Source organism: Aethalodelphis obliquidens, unplaced genomic scaffold (genome assembly GCF_003676395.1).
Source record: "Aethalodelphis obliquidens isolate GAN/ISIS:26980383/991018 unplaced genomic scaffold, ASM367639v1 scaffold2, whole genome shotgun sequence".
Lineage (NCBI taxonomy): Eukaryota > Metazoa > Chordata > Mammalia > Artiodactyla > Delphinidae > Aethalodelphis > Aethalodelphis obliquidens.
Window position 1 is genome coordinate 1,733,422 of NW_020837946.1, and position 15,894 is coordinate 1,749,315.

General features: G+C 51.0%; 1 protein-coding gene across 3 annotated transcripts in view; it reads left to right on the top strand.

Moving 5' to 3' along the window:
• Positions 1-15,894, top strand: part of HDAC4 (histone deacetylase 4) — a 284,915-nt gene that overhangs the window by 42,339 nt on the left and 226,682 nt on the right. For 2 of the 3 annotated variants that reach the window (XM_027116793.1, XM_027116797.1), the window contains exon 3: positions 591-832. In XM_027116793.1, coding sequence (XP_026972594.1) covers positions 811-832 — 22 coding nt within the window. In that variant the 5' untranslated portion in view covers positions 591-810. The remainder of the gene's footprint in view (positions 1-590; positions 833-15,894) is intronic. The other variant, XM_027116794.1, reaches the window with a different exon arrangement.

Sequence of the window (15,894 nt, forward strand, 5' to 3'; positions counted from 1 at the left end):
AGCAAAGGGAATAGGGTGTCCAGCTGTAGAGCTAGTAGCCAGTATGGGCGAAAGGCGAAGAAGGACAGCAAGGAAATGCATCACAGTATTACCAGGTGTTTGCCTCTGTGTCACGGCATCACGATCACCTTTTAAATACTTCCAGTGATGAGCAGGTTTTGCTTTTACGATCAGAAAATGGAAATAAATTGAGGAAATGGTTATTAGGAAGATGGAAACCTGGGGAATGATTTAGGGTGTAAGTGAGGGAAGCTGAATTTAAACTTAAACTCTGAGATTGCCGCTACGTAAAATAGGAATAGTCGGGGATATAGCGAAAATGAAAAAATGTGTGTGTGGGGAGTGGGCTTAAAGTGATTTCTTGTTTAAAACGTTTTCCGTCCTCAGTGTCAAGGTTGTGGCACAGATACGCTGTTACACGTATTTACATACATTTACTAACAAAACGTCCAAGTAGTTTGTACAATTTTCAAATGATGGTTCCATGGATTGTAGAGACGGGGGTGGAGCGTGAATGATTGATTCCGTGCTCCATGTGGTGTCCGGGGGGCCTTCACCTCCTAACCGAAGCCTCCCCTTTCTCTCCCCAGACAGGTCGTCTCCTGAGAGCCCGGGGAGACCCCTGCCCTCCTTTGGATTACTGGGCCCACTACGTGGTCGGCGAGACGGGGAGTTTTCGTGGCCGTGGACCAGCCGTGCGCGTCGCTGGATTTGTATGTGCCGGTGGGACCCTGGGGCTCTTTGGAGCTCCCGTTCAGGTGGAAGTTTTGAGCCCTTTTGAATCCCTTAAAGGAGAAGCCGCTGCTCGCAATGAGCTCCCAAAGCCATCCAGGTAAGCGGGGCCCTGGGTCCTCTTGGCGGACGCGCTGCCCTCACAGCTGGTCCTGGGTCTCCCACTGGGTCCTCCATCATGACCGCCGTCGGTTTACGACGGCCCCGAGGGCACAGTAGGCTGCTCTTCGTCTCAGTGGCGGAAGGCTGAGGAGGGCCTCACGGAGACGTGGGGTCCAGCCTCCGCCGGGACCTGCATGCCGACTTGAGCGGCACCCGTTTCTCTGGTGCTTCAGGGAGGTGACGGGTACGCGTCCACTTGCGGTCTTCGTCTCCAGCTGCTCTGTTTCTGGGGGCCGTGGGGGTGGGAGGGCCTCTGGTCCGACTCTGAGAAGAAGCACGATCGGTGCCCATCAGTGGTGGCCAAGGGGCATCGCTCCTGGTGCCCGAGGCTTTTTATTAGGCGCTGCACTAAGCATCTTATGCGCATTGACTCCTCACTAGGCCCTAAACGTCTCCCACCTGGCGGGAAGAAGTGACTTGCCCCAGGTCACAGGGCTAGTAAGTGGCCAAATGGGGCCGGGAGCCACGTTTGCATGGCTCTTAGCTTCAGAAGCGTGTTGCGGACACACGCGTTCGGGGCTCCTCCTCCCCCGTCTCCCCCGTCGCAGAGTCACCGTGCTCGCTCCGACCAAGCTGGGAGCCCTGCCTTGTCCCGCCGCACCGTCCAGCGCAGTGTGGCCTTGGGCCACTTAGCTGTCAGTTGTCCTGAGTCTGCCTGGGCAGGTGCAGGGCATCCTTGAGGCACCGCATCCGTCAGTGCGGCTGTGGGTCCGGCTCAGCAGAGAGGGGCGGGGCTTGGTGTGGTCTCTCCCTTGGGGATTGGCCCCCCCGCACGTTCACACCCCTCTCCTTGGCCCGATCAGAGTTGTCTGAAGCTCCCGAGAGCAGGATTCCCGGTTGTATTTAGGTATGAAGAGGCTTTATTGATTTAAATCGTTCCTGTATTGCTTGATACAAAGTGTCAAACAAAATTCAGCAGTCTGGATGGAAGTGGGTGAGGTAGACCGTGGACTCTCCCTCCCACTCAGAGTTGGGGACATGCCTTTCTCCTGTGTCTGAACAGGTAGGGTAGTGTGTGTCAGTTTTAACAGAGTGTAAGCGTTCTGTCTCTGGGGCTCTGTTTTATTTTTCCCGTTTTAGTGCAGTTTGAGCATCAGACAGACTTACTTTTGGTAGCTCGAAGATGGATATTTATGTGGTATATGGCTGCAGCGGTATTTATAACAGCCCCAAACCGGCATCAAACAATTATTATATACATATATTTTGAACATACGCTTCTGTAAGATCTCCACTGGATCAATTCCAAGAGGTAGAATTGCTGGGTTGGTGGGCATGTGCATGTAAAACTTCTAAGGTTACTCTCAAATTGCTCCAGAAACTCTGCCTCAACTTTTCTTAATCGTAGTTTATGAACATAGATACTTTCCTTCATTGGCACCTGCACTAGGTGAATTCAGTCTATTTCATTCTTGTCAGCAGTCTCGGGAGAAATTATTGTTTGAATTTACATTCCTGTACACATGGGGGTGCACTGTTTTTGCATGAGCTGCCATAGATGTAATCAGATCTCGTACATGCCACCGGGCATTTGAAGAGAAAGAGTACTCTTTTTCCCCTTATTTTTTTCTTTTTTCTTGTTGTTGTTGGTTTTTTTTTTTTTTTTTTTTTTGGTCTAAAGAAGTCTCCATGTATACATCAATACTGTATGTAAAGTTTTCTCATTCATAAGTATTACATACAGTTGACCCTCAAACTGCAAGGGGGTCAGGGGTGCCGAGCCTGTCCGCAGTCGACAATCCACGTGTAGTTTATAGTCAGCTCCCTGCATCCACAGCTGGCTCCTCCGTGTCTGCAATTCCCCGTCCGGGAATTCAACCCATCACGGATGGCGTGGTACCGTGGTACTTACTATGAAAAAATCCACCATAAGTGGTTTGCACAGTTCAATCCCGTGTTGTTCAAGTGTCAAATATATTTATACATAGGAGTATATGTATGTATTTTTTTCTCTATATGTTATTTTGTCTATACATATTAAGTTAATTGAGTTATCTAAATCAGTATGGCTTTATCTTTTCTGTCTCCTCGATTTCTAGAGAAATGTGTGCTTTCCATTATGATTCTAGTTTGTAATATTCTTTTTACAAAAAGACCATTTTATGGACCGTTTTTTGGCCTTATGTATTCCAGTGTGTTTTTCAGCGCTAAAAAACTCATGACTGTTATCTCTTGGTGGCCCTGGTCTCTTAACAAAATACAACGTATTTCCCTGTTCTCTTAACAAAATACAATGTATTTCTCTTTGTTTCATGTTTCTTCGCCCCAAAGTTAATCAGTCTCCTGAAAGTATTTCTGCCCTTGGTTTCTTTGGGCTGAGAAACGCTTCTCCACCCACTTTTCTTACCCTCACAAGCCTGGTCCCCGTGAACAGCAGAGATCTAGTTGGGTTTTGCTTTTTTCTCCTTCCCAGAGTCTTGCGTCTCACGTGGGGAGTTCACCCGTGGCTGTTGACTGCCGTCGTGTCCTGCCTGGTGTGTGTGCGTCGTTCTTGACGCTGGAAGCTCTGTCTCTCTCAGTGGGTGGAGCTGGCGAGGCAGGGCTGCCTTGTGGCCTGAGCCTCTTCCCTCCTCTTCCCTCTGATGTAGGGAGTGGTGCACTTGGGGCCTGAAGCTCTCCTTCAGGGGCCCGCCCTCCTTCCCTGAGCAGCCCCTGGAGCTGCAGCAAGGGACTGCAAACAGTGCTTGCCACCACGAGGGTCCACACGCTGGCCGGTCGGTCGCCCTCCGCCCCCGGCTGCCCTGCTGCTTCCCCTGGGTCGTTTTGGGCTGAGCTGTGGGTCTGCACACCCCCTCCTCCACAAGGCCGTTGCCAGCCTGGGGCGACGGTCTGCTCACCAGTGATGGTTTTCCCATCACTTGGACCCCCCGGGATGTACATTTTCTAGGCAATTCCTCCAGGTTTCTTGTCAGTTGACGCTACTGCTTTCCCACTGTCTAGCCTCGCTGCAAATCCCTTCATGTTTATATTTATCTTTTGTCATTTTAGTGGATTTGAGGGAGGAAGAGAACTAATTAATACTGACTTGTTCAATTCGCTCTTCTGAACAGGCATTTCTCGCCGTTCTCTGTCTTGTCTTCAGCCCGAGCAGACGAGTCCTGTTTCAGTCTCTGCATCCCTGGGACGTGCGGTGCCGGTCTCTCCTGGCCGCGCACCCTCCCTCCCCCTGCGGCACCTGGGTGCCTCCTTGTCCCAGCCGCGGCTCTGCCAGCTCCTGTGTGGCCCTCGGCGCCGGGCCGGGGGAGGCCAGCCGCTGTGGGCCCCTCCTCTCACGCTTGCAGTGCCGGCTGGCTTCGGCCCGATGATAAAACGACCTTTTCATTTGATGTGTAGAATTTTTCTCTCCCCCGTTTGCCTTGAACACTCCCTCTGGTGTTGGGTGAGGTATGCATTATGATTTTATTGCCGTTCTTTCTGAACTTTGCCAGAGCCAGGCCCTGGTTCTCTGACGTAAAACTGTTAACTGTTGGGTTTTATTGCTCTGGATAACTATTTCTAATGATGCGTGCAGCCTGAGGAAAGGGCCTGGCTTGATTTAGTCTAAGAGAACTCTTCTTTGAGAGCAGGAAGAATGAAAAGAGCCTCTGAGATGTTGTGCTTCCTGTCTGCCCCAGCGCTCCAAGCCTTTCCCTGCTGGGATGTGCCCAAGCGGTCGGGGGCTACTAGGACGCAGGGCCTCGCTTCGAAGCCGAGTCCCCGGCCGGACTGAGCGACTGTAGACAGTCCGTGGGTCTGCTGGCAGGACAGACACGGGCTCCTTCGTTGCTCCCTCTTCCTTTGTTTTCCTCAGATGAACACTGTAGAGTTCCTTGTGGTTGGACTGTGCTAGGATATGGGGGCCTCGGCTGGCTTACAGGAGAACCAGACGCTGTCGCTCGGCCACCTTTCTGCCACTCCCACCCCGCCCAGTGCAACTCACCTTCTTTGCAGTAACGTTTCTGCCTAGAGCAAGTCTGGAGGAGGGACTGTAAGCCTTAGGGAGCCCCGTACGGAGCCTCCTGGACCTGTGTGTGGGCATCCAAACCACGCCCTCGACGGAGAGCTGGCTGACTGTCATTCAGGTGCCCCATCCCTCCCTGTATCTTGGTAAGAGGCACGTATCGTGTTAAAAACAGGATAACTGTTTTGAGGGAAACTTGTATGTTTCTGATCCGTGTTTTAATTTGGACCATACTCTGATTTCTCAGTATCCTCTTCAATCTGAAATGCCCCGTCCACATAAAAGCAGCTAAAAAGTCTGTGTCAACAGTTACTTGGTGATTAATGAGTTTCAACATAGTTTGATTTCTTCAGGCCGTCGTAAAGTTCTAATCCTGTAAGTCTCCCAGGAGAGGCTCTTGGCCTCCGCTGGTCTGAGCCGGAGCCCTGGTATTGCTTTGTTGGATCTCGAGCCTGTTTATTTCAACCAGTTTGGCCACCAAGGGTGTTATATTTTAATATAGAAATGATCTCAGAAAGACACATTTTTATATCATTTAAATTGTGCTTTGCAAGGATTCAGTGTTTCAGGAATGCTGCGAAGTTTTAAGGGGAGAAGTGAATTTTAAGGACTTGCAATTAACACGAAGAAGACATTGATTCTGAGCTGCTGGGGGTGGGTCGTGGACCCTGTGCGAGGCCCTGGGCCACAGGAGGAGAGCTGGGGAGCCGGGAGTGGCCTTGGACAAGGCCCGGGGAGGCCCAGGCCTGGGCTTTCGGGAGGCGGGGTGTGGAGCCAGCAGGTGCGGCCGGCAGAGTCCTGGGAGCTTAGGCCAGGAGATGGAGGCTGTGATCACGCCCATCGGAAGACGGGGAGCAGCTGGAGAAAAGCTTGTTCATGACATTTCTGGGAGGCATGGAGAGTCCCCAGCGGCTGCCGGGCCCGGGGTTCTGCGCAGGGAGAGCAGGGAGGGGAGCCGGGTTCCCGAAGTCGTGCCGAATGCAGGTGTCTTGGGGGGACGGCGGGGAGCCTCATTGTTCAGATGGACCCTGGGGTGGGAGGTACTCGCGGGCCCCTGGTACCGCCCGCTTCTGCTTTCTCAAGGGCAGGTTCAGAAACACCCTGTGCGTTTCCTGTCTGCGAGCGTCCCCCAGGCTCCTCCGGGCACCCGCGCTGCAGTCGCAGCCCTTGAGTTGTCTTGGCCCCGGATCTTCCACGCCATCATTATCTGGGGCTTAATCAGTCAAGGTTTGTTCTGGAAATCATGGAGACATAACGACTTCTTTTTCAACCTCCTTTTTCAAAAAAAAATTCTCAAATTGTCTTTTGTCTTTTAAAAATCACGAATACTCAGTCGTTATGAAGAGCTCAGAAAATTCACTGTCAATGGAGCATTGATGGTTTGTTTTGGCAATTCTCTGAAAATTCTTATACGGTTTGTGGAACATTTGCATTTATGTCCTGTTTTTCAAAGCCACCATTGTAGAAATGCAAATTTCTGAATTCTGAGATGCTGAATGTTAGATGATTAACGATATTGAAATTTAAGAATGAACTCCCGGTATGTATTTGACATAGAAAGCCCTGTACCAGGATCATTAGAAACCACCGAGCGCAGCTTGTCGGCGGAACAGAAAGGCCGTGATTGAGGCGCCCAGCGGTGGGGACAGGTGGAAGGTGGACAGGTGGGTGCTGGGCGGCCACCCCCAGACGCTGGGCTGTGAAGGGCCGGGGCTGCTCTGTTTAAAAAACTGTAGATGTTTAAAGCTTATAATAGTAGCGAATCAACACCGGTTGCTCTCTAACTGCAAGTCAAACTCTGCTGTGCTCTTAGGGGCCCAGAATGAACAGCGACTTGGTTCTGAATTGTGCTTTACGGGTTATCTCATTCATTTTGCGCGACGGCCCTGGGAAGTGAGCTAGAACACTGTTATTCCTGTTCTGTCCATGAGGAACCCAGTCTTGACTGCCATCCAGTGCCCCGCCTAAGGCCAGGCATCTACTCAGAGGCCATCCTGGAACTGGAATCAGTCATCTTCCCTTGAGGGATGTGTGCCCCTCTGCTGGGCAGATGCTGGCCACGCCGGGCCAGTTAGGAATCCATCCTGCTGACCTGCATGGGGTCCCTGGGCCAGGCCAGACGGAGGCACCGGCCCCCTTGGTACGGTGTGGTTCATGTGAAGAGGGGATGGGCCGGGGGGGCAGGGGTCCCTCAGAAGGGGTGTGTGAGGTCAGGACGTGTGAGCTGAGTGGGGAGCAGGGCAGGAGCTCGCCTGCCCCGTGGAGCACAGAGGCTGAGATGCCCCAGAGGGGCCCGGAGGCGAGAGCTGGGCTGGCAGAGGTGGGAGATGGGAGTGGAGAGGCGTGCGTCGGGGATGGGGTCCTGACCAGGAGGGGCAACTGTACCCAGGTCCACGCGGGCCCATCCCCTCTCGGTTCCAAGACCCTGTTGGCGTGGAGAAGGGGTATGGGCCTCGCATCCGGGCGCGCGCTCTGTGCCCTCCTGGGACACGTGCTTTGTGTCCCCGTGGTTTAAACGTGCATGGCTTGGCCGTGGCTGAACTTCTTGGCATTTGCAGTGCTCACAGCATGTCACTAGTGTATTTCTGAACTTCTTTGAGCTTCTCTTTGCCAGTCCTGAGAGCTGACTGGGGGGCTGGCCGACCAGGTTAATTTGGGAGATTTTGGTTGAAACGTCTCATGTTACTTCCACCTAAGAGCCTTTTATTTGCGTATTTCGTGAGACCATGATAAAAAATGGACACTTTTGGGAAAATTATAATCAAGAAAAAAATCAAATGAGGCAAATGACTGTAAACTTTTTAGAATCATGTCTGGCCTTGTGTTTTCACATGGGTTTGCTTTTCCCCACTTAGTAAGGTGCTGGGAATATTGGCCTGTGAGCGGGAGTGCTAAACAGCGTATGATGGAAAGAGACCTGACTGTGGGATTTTCATGTTTGCCCCCCCTTCCCCCCGCTTCCCACAAAACAAGCGGAAATGGGAGGGATGAACTCGGCCGGAGCCTGGTCTCCGGGCGTGCTCGGCCCAGGTGGGCAGGGAGGTGGCCGCTCCCTAGAGGCTGCGTCAGGTTCTGGGTTTTCTGACCGTCTGTTCGGGTCATGAGCTGGGATGGCCAACACTGGCCTCGTCCTGTTGGACTTCAGGCCCTGTGTCCCCCCCAGCCCTTCTCCTCCTCCTGCTCGGCCCAGGGTTCCCGCTGCTGCCGCCTGAATGCAGTGGTCCTGACTCGGAACTGGAACCGTCCAGGCCGCAACGCAGCTTCAGAGCTTTTGGGATTTTAAGATGAACAGCAGTGTTCGACGTTACAGCCATTTTTCTAACTTCTTCTAATACTGTATACTTTTCAAAAGTAGTGGGGAGGCTTATTTAAAAGTGGTATTTTTAAAAATAAAATGCATGCATATCTTACATATGCTTATTTTTACTCCTTTTGCCGTAGCACTCGTAAAGAGTTCTGTAAGGTTGGTGTAAGCATCTTGATGGGAATTACTGAGCGGCCGCTAACTGGGGGATTTGTTGTCTGCTCGTAGCTGTGTTCTCCCAGGGCTCACACGTGCTCTCTGATTCTGTATTCTCGTTTGATTTGTTATTGTTAAGAGATTGCCTTTAGACCTTTCACTGAGGGAGCTTTTGTGACTGATGGCAATTTAGTTATTTATTTATTATTATTTTAACGTTTATTTATTTATTATTTATTTATTTATGGCTGGGTTGGATCTCCGTTGGCTGTGTGCGGGCTTCCTCTAGTTGCGGCGAGCGGTGGCTTCTCTTGTTGCGGTGCGCGGGCTTCTCATTGCGGTGGCTTCTCTTGTTGCAGAGCATGGGCTCTAGGCACGTGGGCTTCAGTAGTTGCAGCACGCGGGCTCGGTAGTTGCGGCGCACGGGCTCTAGAGTGCAGGCTCAGTAGTTGTGGCACACGGGCTTAGTTGCTCCACGGCACGTGGGATCTTCCTGGACCAAGGCTCGAACCAGTGGCCCCTGCATTGGCAGGCGGATTCTCAACCAGTGTGCCACCAGGGAAGCCCCATGCAGTTTATTTTTTTAAACTCTAAACTCCTGGCCATTTTGGAGAAGATTGCTCCTTACAATGTAATTGTTCAAGGAGCGGAAGCCAAGAGGATGCCTCACGTTTTAAGGGCTAAAGGTTCTGTCAATATTTTGACTTGTTTGCATTCATAGCCAAGTTTATTCCTTTTTAAGTGCAGTCTATGAATTTTCCTAGGCAGTCCTTTGTAGAAATTGAACTTTTGTTACAACTGTGTCTCTCATCGACTTGTTGATTCAGTAGGATTTGTGTGACGCTGTTGGAGTTCTAAGAGAATTCCATGGAATCTGTTCCTAACACTGGTTTTCTGGACTTTGTATGAAGAGCCCTTTCTAAGCCGTTCGCGTCTGTTACGCTGAGTGTACTTAGTGGCAGTTCCTCCGTGTTGGACGGTGTGATTCGGAATTCCCTGTGCTCCTCATTTTCACGTTCATGTTGAGTTAATCCAAATCAGGTCTGATTGGCTGCTTCTTACAGCCCTGCCCCCCTCACCAGGGTCTGACCCAGAGAATGCAAACCCGCTTGCTGTTCTTTGGTGCCCAAACAGCCGTCCATCCCCGTGCCGCAGTCTTTGCCCAAAAACACCTGCAGTCTCCACGTGGCTCTTCATCCACACCAGTCGCCTGGGCCCGGGGAGCTGACGGCTTTGTTTGTTTCAGTCTCACTTGAAAGGATCAGGGGACGGGAGGAAGGCGGGGTCATTGATCTCTTTCTTTGGTGCCAGTACACAGAAAGGGTTTTTAGAAACTTCGAGAAGGTGCTGGGCAGGCATGGAGGGTGGAGGCATGGAGAGCAGAGGTTTTCACTGAGAAGTTTTAGCAGAAGCCGGAGATGAGGACCTTTGTGTTTTGTGGTGCCGGAGCCTCTGTACATGTTGCAGTCGAGTCACTGATGGTGATGAGGTGGTGAGGAAGGTGGTGGAGAAGGGGAGGTCAACATCGCATCGGAGATATTGATGACGGGTGACCATGGACACCCGTCAGCTGTCGATGAGCCCCGTTTTTCGAGTGACAGGGACGAAGTCGTGGCTGCTGAAGAGGGGACCAGATCGGCAGTGGCCTTCCTCTCCGGTAGGCTCCTTGCTGTGGGTCTAACGCTCTGGAGTGGAGGCGGTGCGTGCGGAGTGGCTGCAGCCTGGCGGATTTGCATGTGGGCGTCCTCATCAGTGGGGTCCTTGTCGTGGGGAGCCCTGCATCTTCGCAGGTGATGCTTCAGCATAGGAAGGTGGTTCTTTTCTAAATACGGGTTTGGGTGTCAGTGTCCTTGAAGACTTTTTGGTAGGAGGTGTTGTCTCCAGTTCATCAGCTCCAACGGGAGGGTAAGGAGCCAAGGCCATTGCTGGCTGGAGGGACACAGGGCAAATCTGAACTGTGTGCACAGGGGAGCTGGCCTGGAAGCGCTGAGACCCCACTGTGGGTTTTCTGTCCCAAGGAGCCCAGCCTTTAGGACACACACCAGCTGGGATCTGCGTGGCTGCCTAGGGGTTCCGTTCGGCCGTCCCCACGGGGGCCTTGGGCCTCTGAGAACAGTCCAACTGTCTGTCTGCTCTTCTGGGATTTGGTTCCCTTTTGTTATTCCCCCATCATCCGTAGCGTTTTGTAAAACGTTCTTTCTCCTGGTGGCGTGGAAAGGCAGGGCTGGCCCCGCTGGCAGGTGAGTGGCATAGGTCGGCCTCTCGGGGCCTCACCGGGCACAGCCGGCTTTCACGGGAGGGCCGGGAGGGGTCCTGGAGGTCGGGGAGCAGCAGTGCCTGGCAGGTGACGAGCTGCTGTGTGGGGCTGGGAGACCCCAGGCCCTGGACGTGCTGCAGAGGGGGACCCAGGGCGTGGTTCCCACTCTTGTCTGTTCCGTGTTCAGGCGTCCAGTCCCTTCCAGTCCCATCTCAATGCCTCATGCTCGACTGGCCAGCACCTCTGTCCAGGGTGAAGCTCACATGGCCAGGTGGCCCTGGCCTGAACGGAGACCTGACTTGTTGGGGTCTCAGCTGGGCTTTCTTTGAGCTCCCTGCGGGGCCAGAGGACTTGGTGCCCGTGAACCACGGGGCAGGGTGTTTCTTCACGTTTGTAGGTGCTCTGATTTCTCTTGACGTTACGTGGCTCCTGTTACGGGTGGATGTGGTGACCGATTGGCGTGGATTCGGCGTCAACGATTGTGGTTCCAAAGGAGATGCTGTTCTTAATGACTTTCCCAGGAGATTCTGGGGGACCCTGGGCCGCGTGTGACCCTATGGGCTGAGTCTGCTCTGGCTGAGGTATATGGTTTCCAACATCAATATTATCTGTGGGAAAAAAAGCAATTTGGGTCTTTCTCAAGTTGCTTAACTTGTCCGAGAGAACATCATACTAGCGTTTCTCAACAATTTCCAGTTCTGAAACGGTTGGGCTGCACTGGGGGTGGGCAGGGGGAGGCTGGCTTAGCCACTGGGCAGAGGCAGCTGTGTGTCCACAGTACGTTCTTGCTGGAAACAAAACTCTACCACTGGGGAGCTGAGACTCAGCTCCTGGTAGACCCTGGGCGGGTGCAAGAGCTGCTAGGCCTGCCCCCCATGACCTGAGAATCCTGCTCCAGGATCTTCCATCAGTGGCTTTGAATGCTCTTCGTGGTGAGTCTCCCTTTTGCTTTGGATGCTTCTGGAATCTTCTGGGTGGACTGGGCTCAGAATCTCACTGAATGCAGTGGTCTCTGTCACTTCTAAAGTATAGTCATTAAAATCCAGGGACATCCCGTGACAGCTGCGACAGATTTAGGAAACTGCCGGAAAAAGTGTGACATTTCCTCGCATTTTATAGAGTGAAATTGCACTGCTGGTTTTGCGTCTAAACATTCAAAATTCAAGCAGACTTCGAACTTGGAATGCGACCTAGTTATTTAGCAGCACGTGGGTTAGAAAGTTCATGCTGTTTGACGTCTACTCCAGTCCTGGGTGGGGGGGGTGGGCAGCTGAGGGTCAGCCTGGAGAATCACGAAATTCCAGGTGGGAATTCCAGTGGGAGCTGGGGCCTGCTCGGGTGAGAGGAGGGGTGATGGGCCAAGCAGAGGGAGGTGAGGGAGAGGAAGCCCCCAGGCCTCTGGGACACACCGGCTCTGGGTTGCACGGGAGGCGCCCTGGGAGGTCACAGAGCAGTTTGCTTGGGGAACAACGTAAGACGTGTGTGGCTGGGGGCGTGGCCCACCCCGCGGAGAGCTGAGACTTCACCTCGCTCCTCCTCGGCCCCTGGCTGTTCTTTGTGAGCAGCCTGGGCACCTGGTCGTGGGTGGGATGGAGACGCAGCTTCCCCAAGGCCATGGGTGCTGTGGAGGCGTGCCCTTCTGCAGCCCTCCTTGGACTTCCGGGCCAGAGTCACGCAGAGCCATCTCTGGTTCTTCCTCTCCAAGCCTGGCCCCTGGGATGAGACATCTGAGCGGTTCCCTCCCCTCTGTCGTTTTCCTTTCCCCCTGCAGAGATAGCAGTGCAGGAAAACAAGCCAGCACTCCTCGTTCTTGTGATTTGTCACTTATCCCGAGCCTGGGCTGGGTCCAAGCTGCTCTTGTATTCCTCTGGGGCCGGGTCTGCAGCCCTGGGCTGAAGCGCTTGTCCTGCCGGGCTCGTGCTGTTCCTGGAAAGCCGGGGCCGTGGGGTGCGTCCTGTCTCCTCTGTCGCCATCTGTTTGGGAGCAGAAGTTGGCTCTGGGCGGCCGGCGGATGTGCTGCTCATTCATCCTCATTCTGGGAAGCAGGTGGGGACTCCCAGGAAAGGACGAGCCAGGAGACGGCAGACCCGGCACAGCCCATCTGACTCGGTTGCTAATCACCAAGTGTGTAGTTAAGATGGAAGCACTGGCTTTTTCCTTGTCTGCCAAACTTAGGCCTCACTTTGTTTACTCTGATGGGTCCTGATTTCTTCCCTTTAGAAGACAGGTAACCAGCTTCCAGTGGAGTTTTCCATTGATGCGGCTCCTGTGGGTGAGACGGCACGGGGAGGCGGGAGCGGGGTGGGGTGGGGAACGCTGAGTTGTGCTGGCGTCGGTTCAGGCATGGCGGACACTGTCAGCCTTCCCAGACCTGGAGTGTATATCGTGCCGCTGAGGCCAGTGGAGGCCCCAGGTGCACCTGATGGCAGTGTCTTCGGAGAACTGCTGTTTGCCCCACTCCCTCGGGGCTCTTTGTGTGACAGCTTGCTGTTCAGTACAACTGGTGCAGTGGAATGAGGGTGTGTTCATTCTAGGCTGTGAATTTCAAATACATTTGTGTATATGCAGAATGGCGCTTTACCCGTGTGATCTTCCTGCCCTGTAAACCCAGTCTCAGCATGAGAAAGACATCCGTTTCCAGGAGAGGTGTACCTTCTGATAATCCCTGCCCAGCCCCGCGAGACTGGCAGGGACGTCTGAGAAGCGTCACCGCCCAGGGGAGCCTGAGGAGACTTGAGGACTACATGCAGCGTGGGGTCCTGGGTGGGACCCTGGGGTGGAGAAAAGACATCAGGGGAGACAAGGGGATCTGAAGCAAGTGGCGACCTTAGTTAATAACCCTGTATCAGTATAAAGAATGGAATCATGCCATGTGCAGCAACAGGGATGGACCTAGAGATGATCACCCTAAGTGAAGTGAGTCAGATCAAGAAAGACAAACATCCTCTGCCATCACTTAGGTGTGGAATCTAAAATAGTGACACCAATGAACTTATCTGTAAAACAGAAATAGACTCACAGACAACAGTCTTGTGGTTACCAGAGGGGGAAGGGGGGGGGCAGGGATAAATTAGGAGTTTGGGAGTAACAGATACACACCACTATTGACAAAATAAGCAACAAGGACCTACTGTATAGCACAGGGCACTCTATTCAGTATCTTGTAATAACCTATAAGGGAAAATAATCTGAAAAAGAATAGATATGTATACATGTGTAACTGCATCACTTTGCTGTACACCTGAAACATTGTAAGCTAACTATACTTCAGTGAAGGATATATGTATATATCAGTATAGGATGTACCGTAGTGGTGTCAGATGTTACTAACAGCAGAAGCTGAGTGCAGTGGTTGTTGGTGGAGTACATAGGAACTCTGTACCGTCTACTCAATTTGTAATAAAGTCTATTGATAAACTTTGAACTAAAAAAAATAAATCTGTACATATTCTCTCTTGCTCAGTCTCTATTTATGAATGATAGTATACTGTAGATACTTAGGCACCCAGCTTTTAAATTTTTTTCATTGGGGGATTATTCTAAATTAGTACACACCAGTTTCCTATTCTTTTATGGTTGTACGTGGATGTGATATCATTCATTCAACAAGTCACTCTTGGTGGAACCTGGGTTTTGTTTCCAGCCTTCCCACTGTTGCTGCCCCAGACAGTGCTGCCCTGAGGGTTCCCATTCCTAAGTGGACTTTACTGGAGTGTGATAGGCATCTTTTTCTAGATGCACAAACCATCAGTGCTTAGCTTGAATTATGACAAGAGGAAGACACCTGTGACTGCTACACAGAGCGAGAAGAGGAAGACCCCGGCAGCCCAGCAGCCTTTACGGGGCCCCTCCCCTGCCCCCGGGAATCTCCTTTCCAGCTTCTGACACCTTGGATTAGTTTTTCCTGGTTTTGAACTTTATATTAATGTAGCCACAGAACATTTACTCTTTCTGTCTGGCTTCTTTCTCTCAACAAGATGTTTGTGAGATTTACTGAGGTCACGTGACCCAGGGTTGTTTGTTCATTTACCTGGGTGTGTAACATTTCCTTGTATGAACAGATCACAATTGATCTATTCAATTGTTGATGACACCTGGGTGGTTTCAGGCCGGGGTTTTTACATATAATGCTACTGTTACATTCTCGAGTGTCTGCTGGGCCACATTTCTTTTGATAAGGTATGTGTGGGCCAAACAGATTCTCAGATTTCTCCTACCAGTTTACACTCTGAGAGACCCACTGGCTGCACCCTTGCTGGTGCTTGGGACGCTCATTACTCTTTGTTCTGGCCACTGTGACTTACCTCGTATTTCCCCTGTTACCGAAGCTGCTGAGCATCTTGTCGTATGTGTATCAAACAGCGAGATATCCTTTCTGGTGAAGTGCCTGTTTAAGTTTTTTGCTCATTTAAAAGCTTGGATTGTCTTTATTTTTTCTCCTGATTGGTAGGAGTTATTTTTATAGGAGAGAGATGAGTCCTTTGTTGGTTATTTCCTTGGATGTTTTCTCTAAGTCTGTGGGTTGCCTCTTCACTTTCTTAATGATGCTCTTTGATGAACAGATGTTCTTAATTTCAACACAGTCCAACTACTGGTCATTTTATTTATGCCTGCTTGAATGCCATGGAGATGGCCTATTATCTTCTAGAAGCTTCATTGTTTTACCAGGTGGATCTATGGTCTACCTGGAATTGATGTTTTAAAAAAATACGATGTGTGGTAATAACTGAGGGTTAATTTTCCCATTTGGATATTCAGTTGGCTCAACAGTTCGTTAAACAGCTCTATCCTTTCTCCACTGCTCTGTGATGCCACCTTGTCCTCAGTCATGAACATACATCTGGGTCTGTTCCTGGCCTTAATCTGTGTGCCAGTGAACATGGTCATAACTAACGGAGCTTTATAATTAGTTATAACAGCTGGTGATGTGCGTCCTCCAGCTTTTTTTTTGATCATTTTAAAGACTGTCTTGGTTTTTCTTGGCCCACTGCATTTCCATATGAATTTTAAAATCAGCTTTTCAATTTCAACAGAATAACTACTGGGATCTCGATTGGGACTGCATTGATTTGCATATAAAATCAGTTTATTTGAATCTTCCAATCCATGAATATGATATTGCTTTCTATTTGTTTGGGTCTTCTTTAATTTCTTCTGTAACATTTTTTGTAGTTTTCAGTGTAGAATTCTTTCATTTCTTTTGTTAGATTTACTTCTAGGCATTTTTTGGGATGCGTTTTAAAATTTTTTATTTTTTTTGTTTGTATTTAGAAATACAATTAATTTTTGTGTAGCCACTTTGTAAACAGCTTTTAGACTTGGCTTATTACTATACTGGTTTGT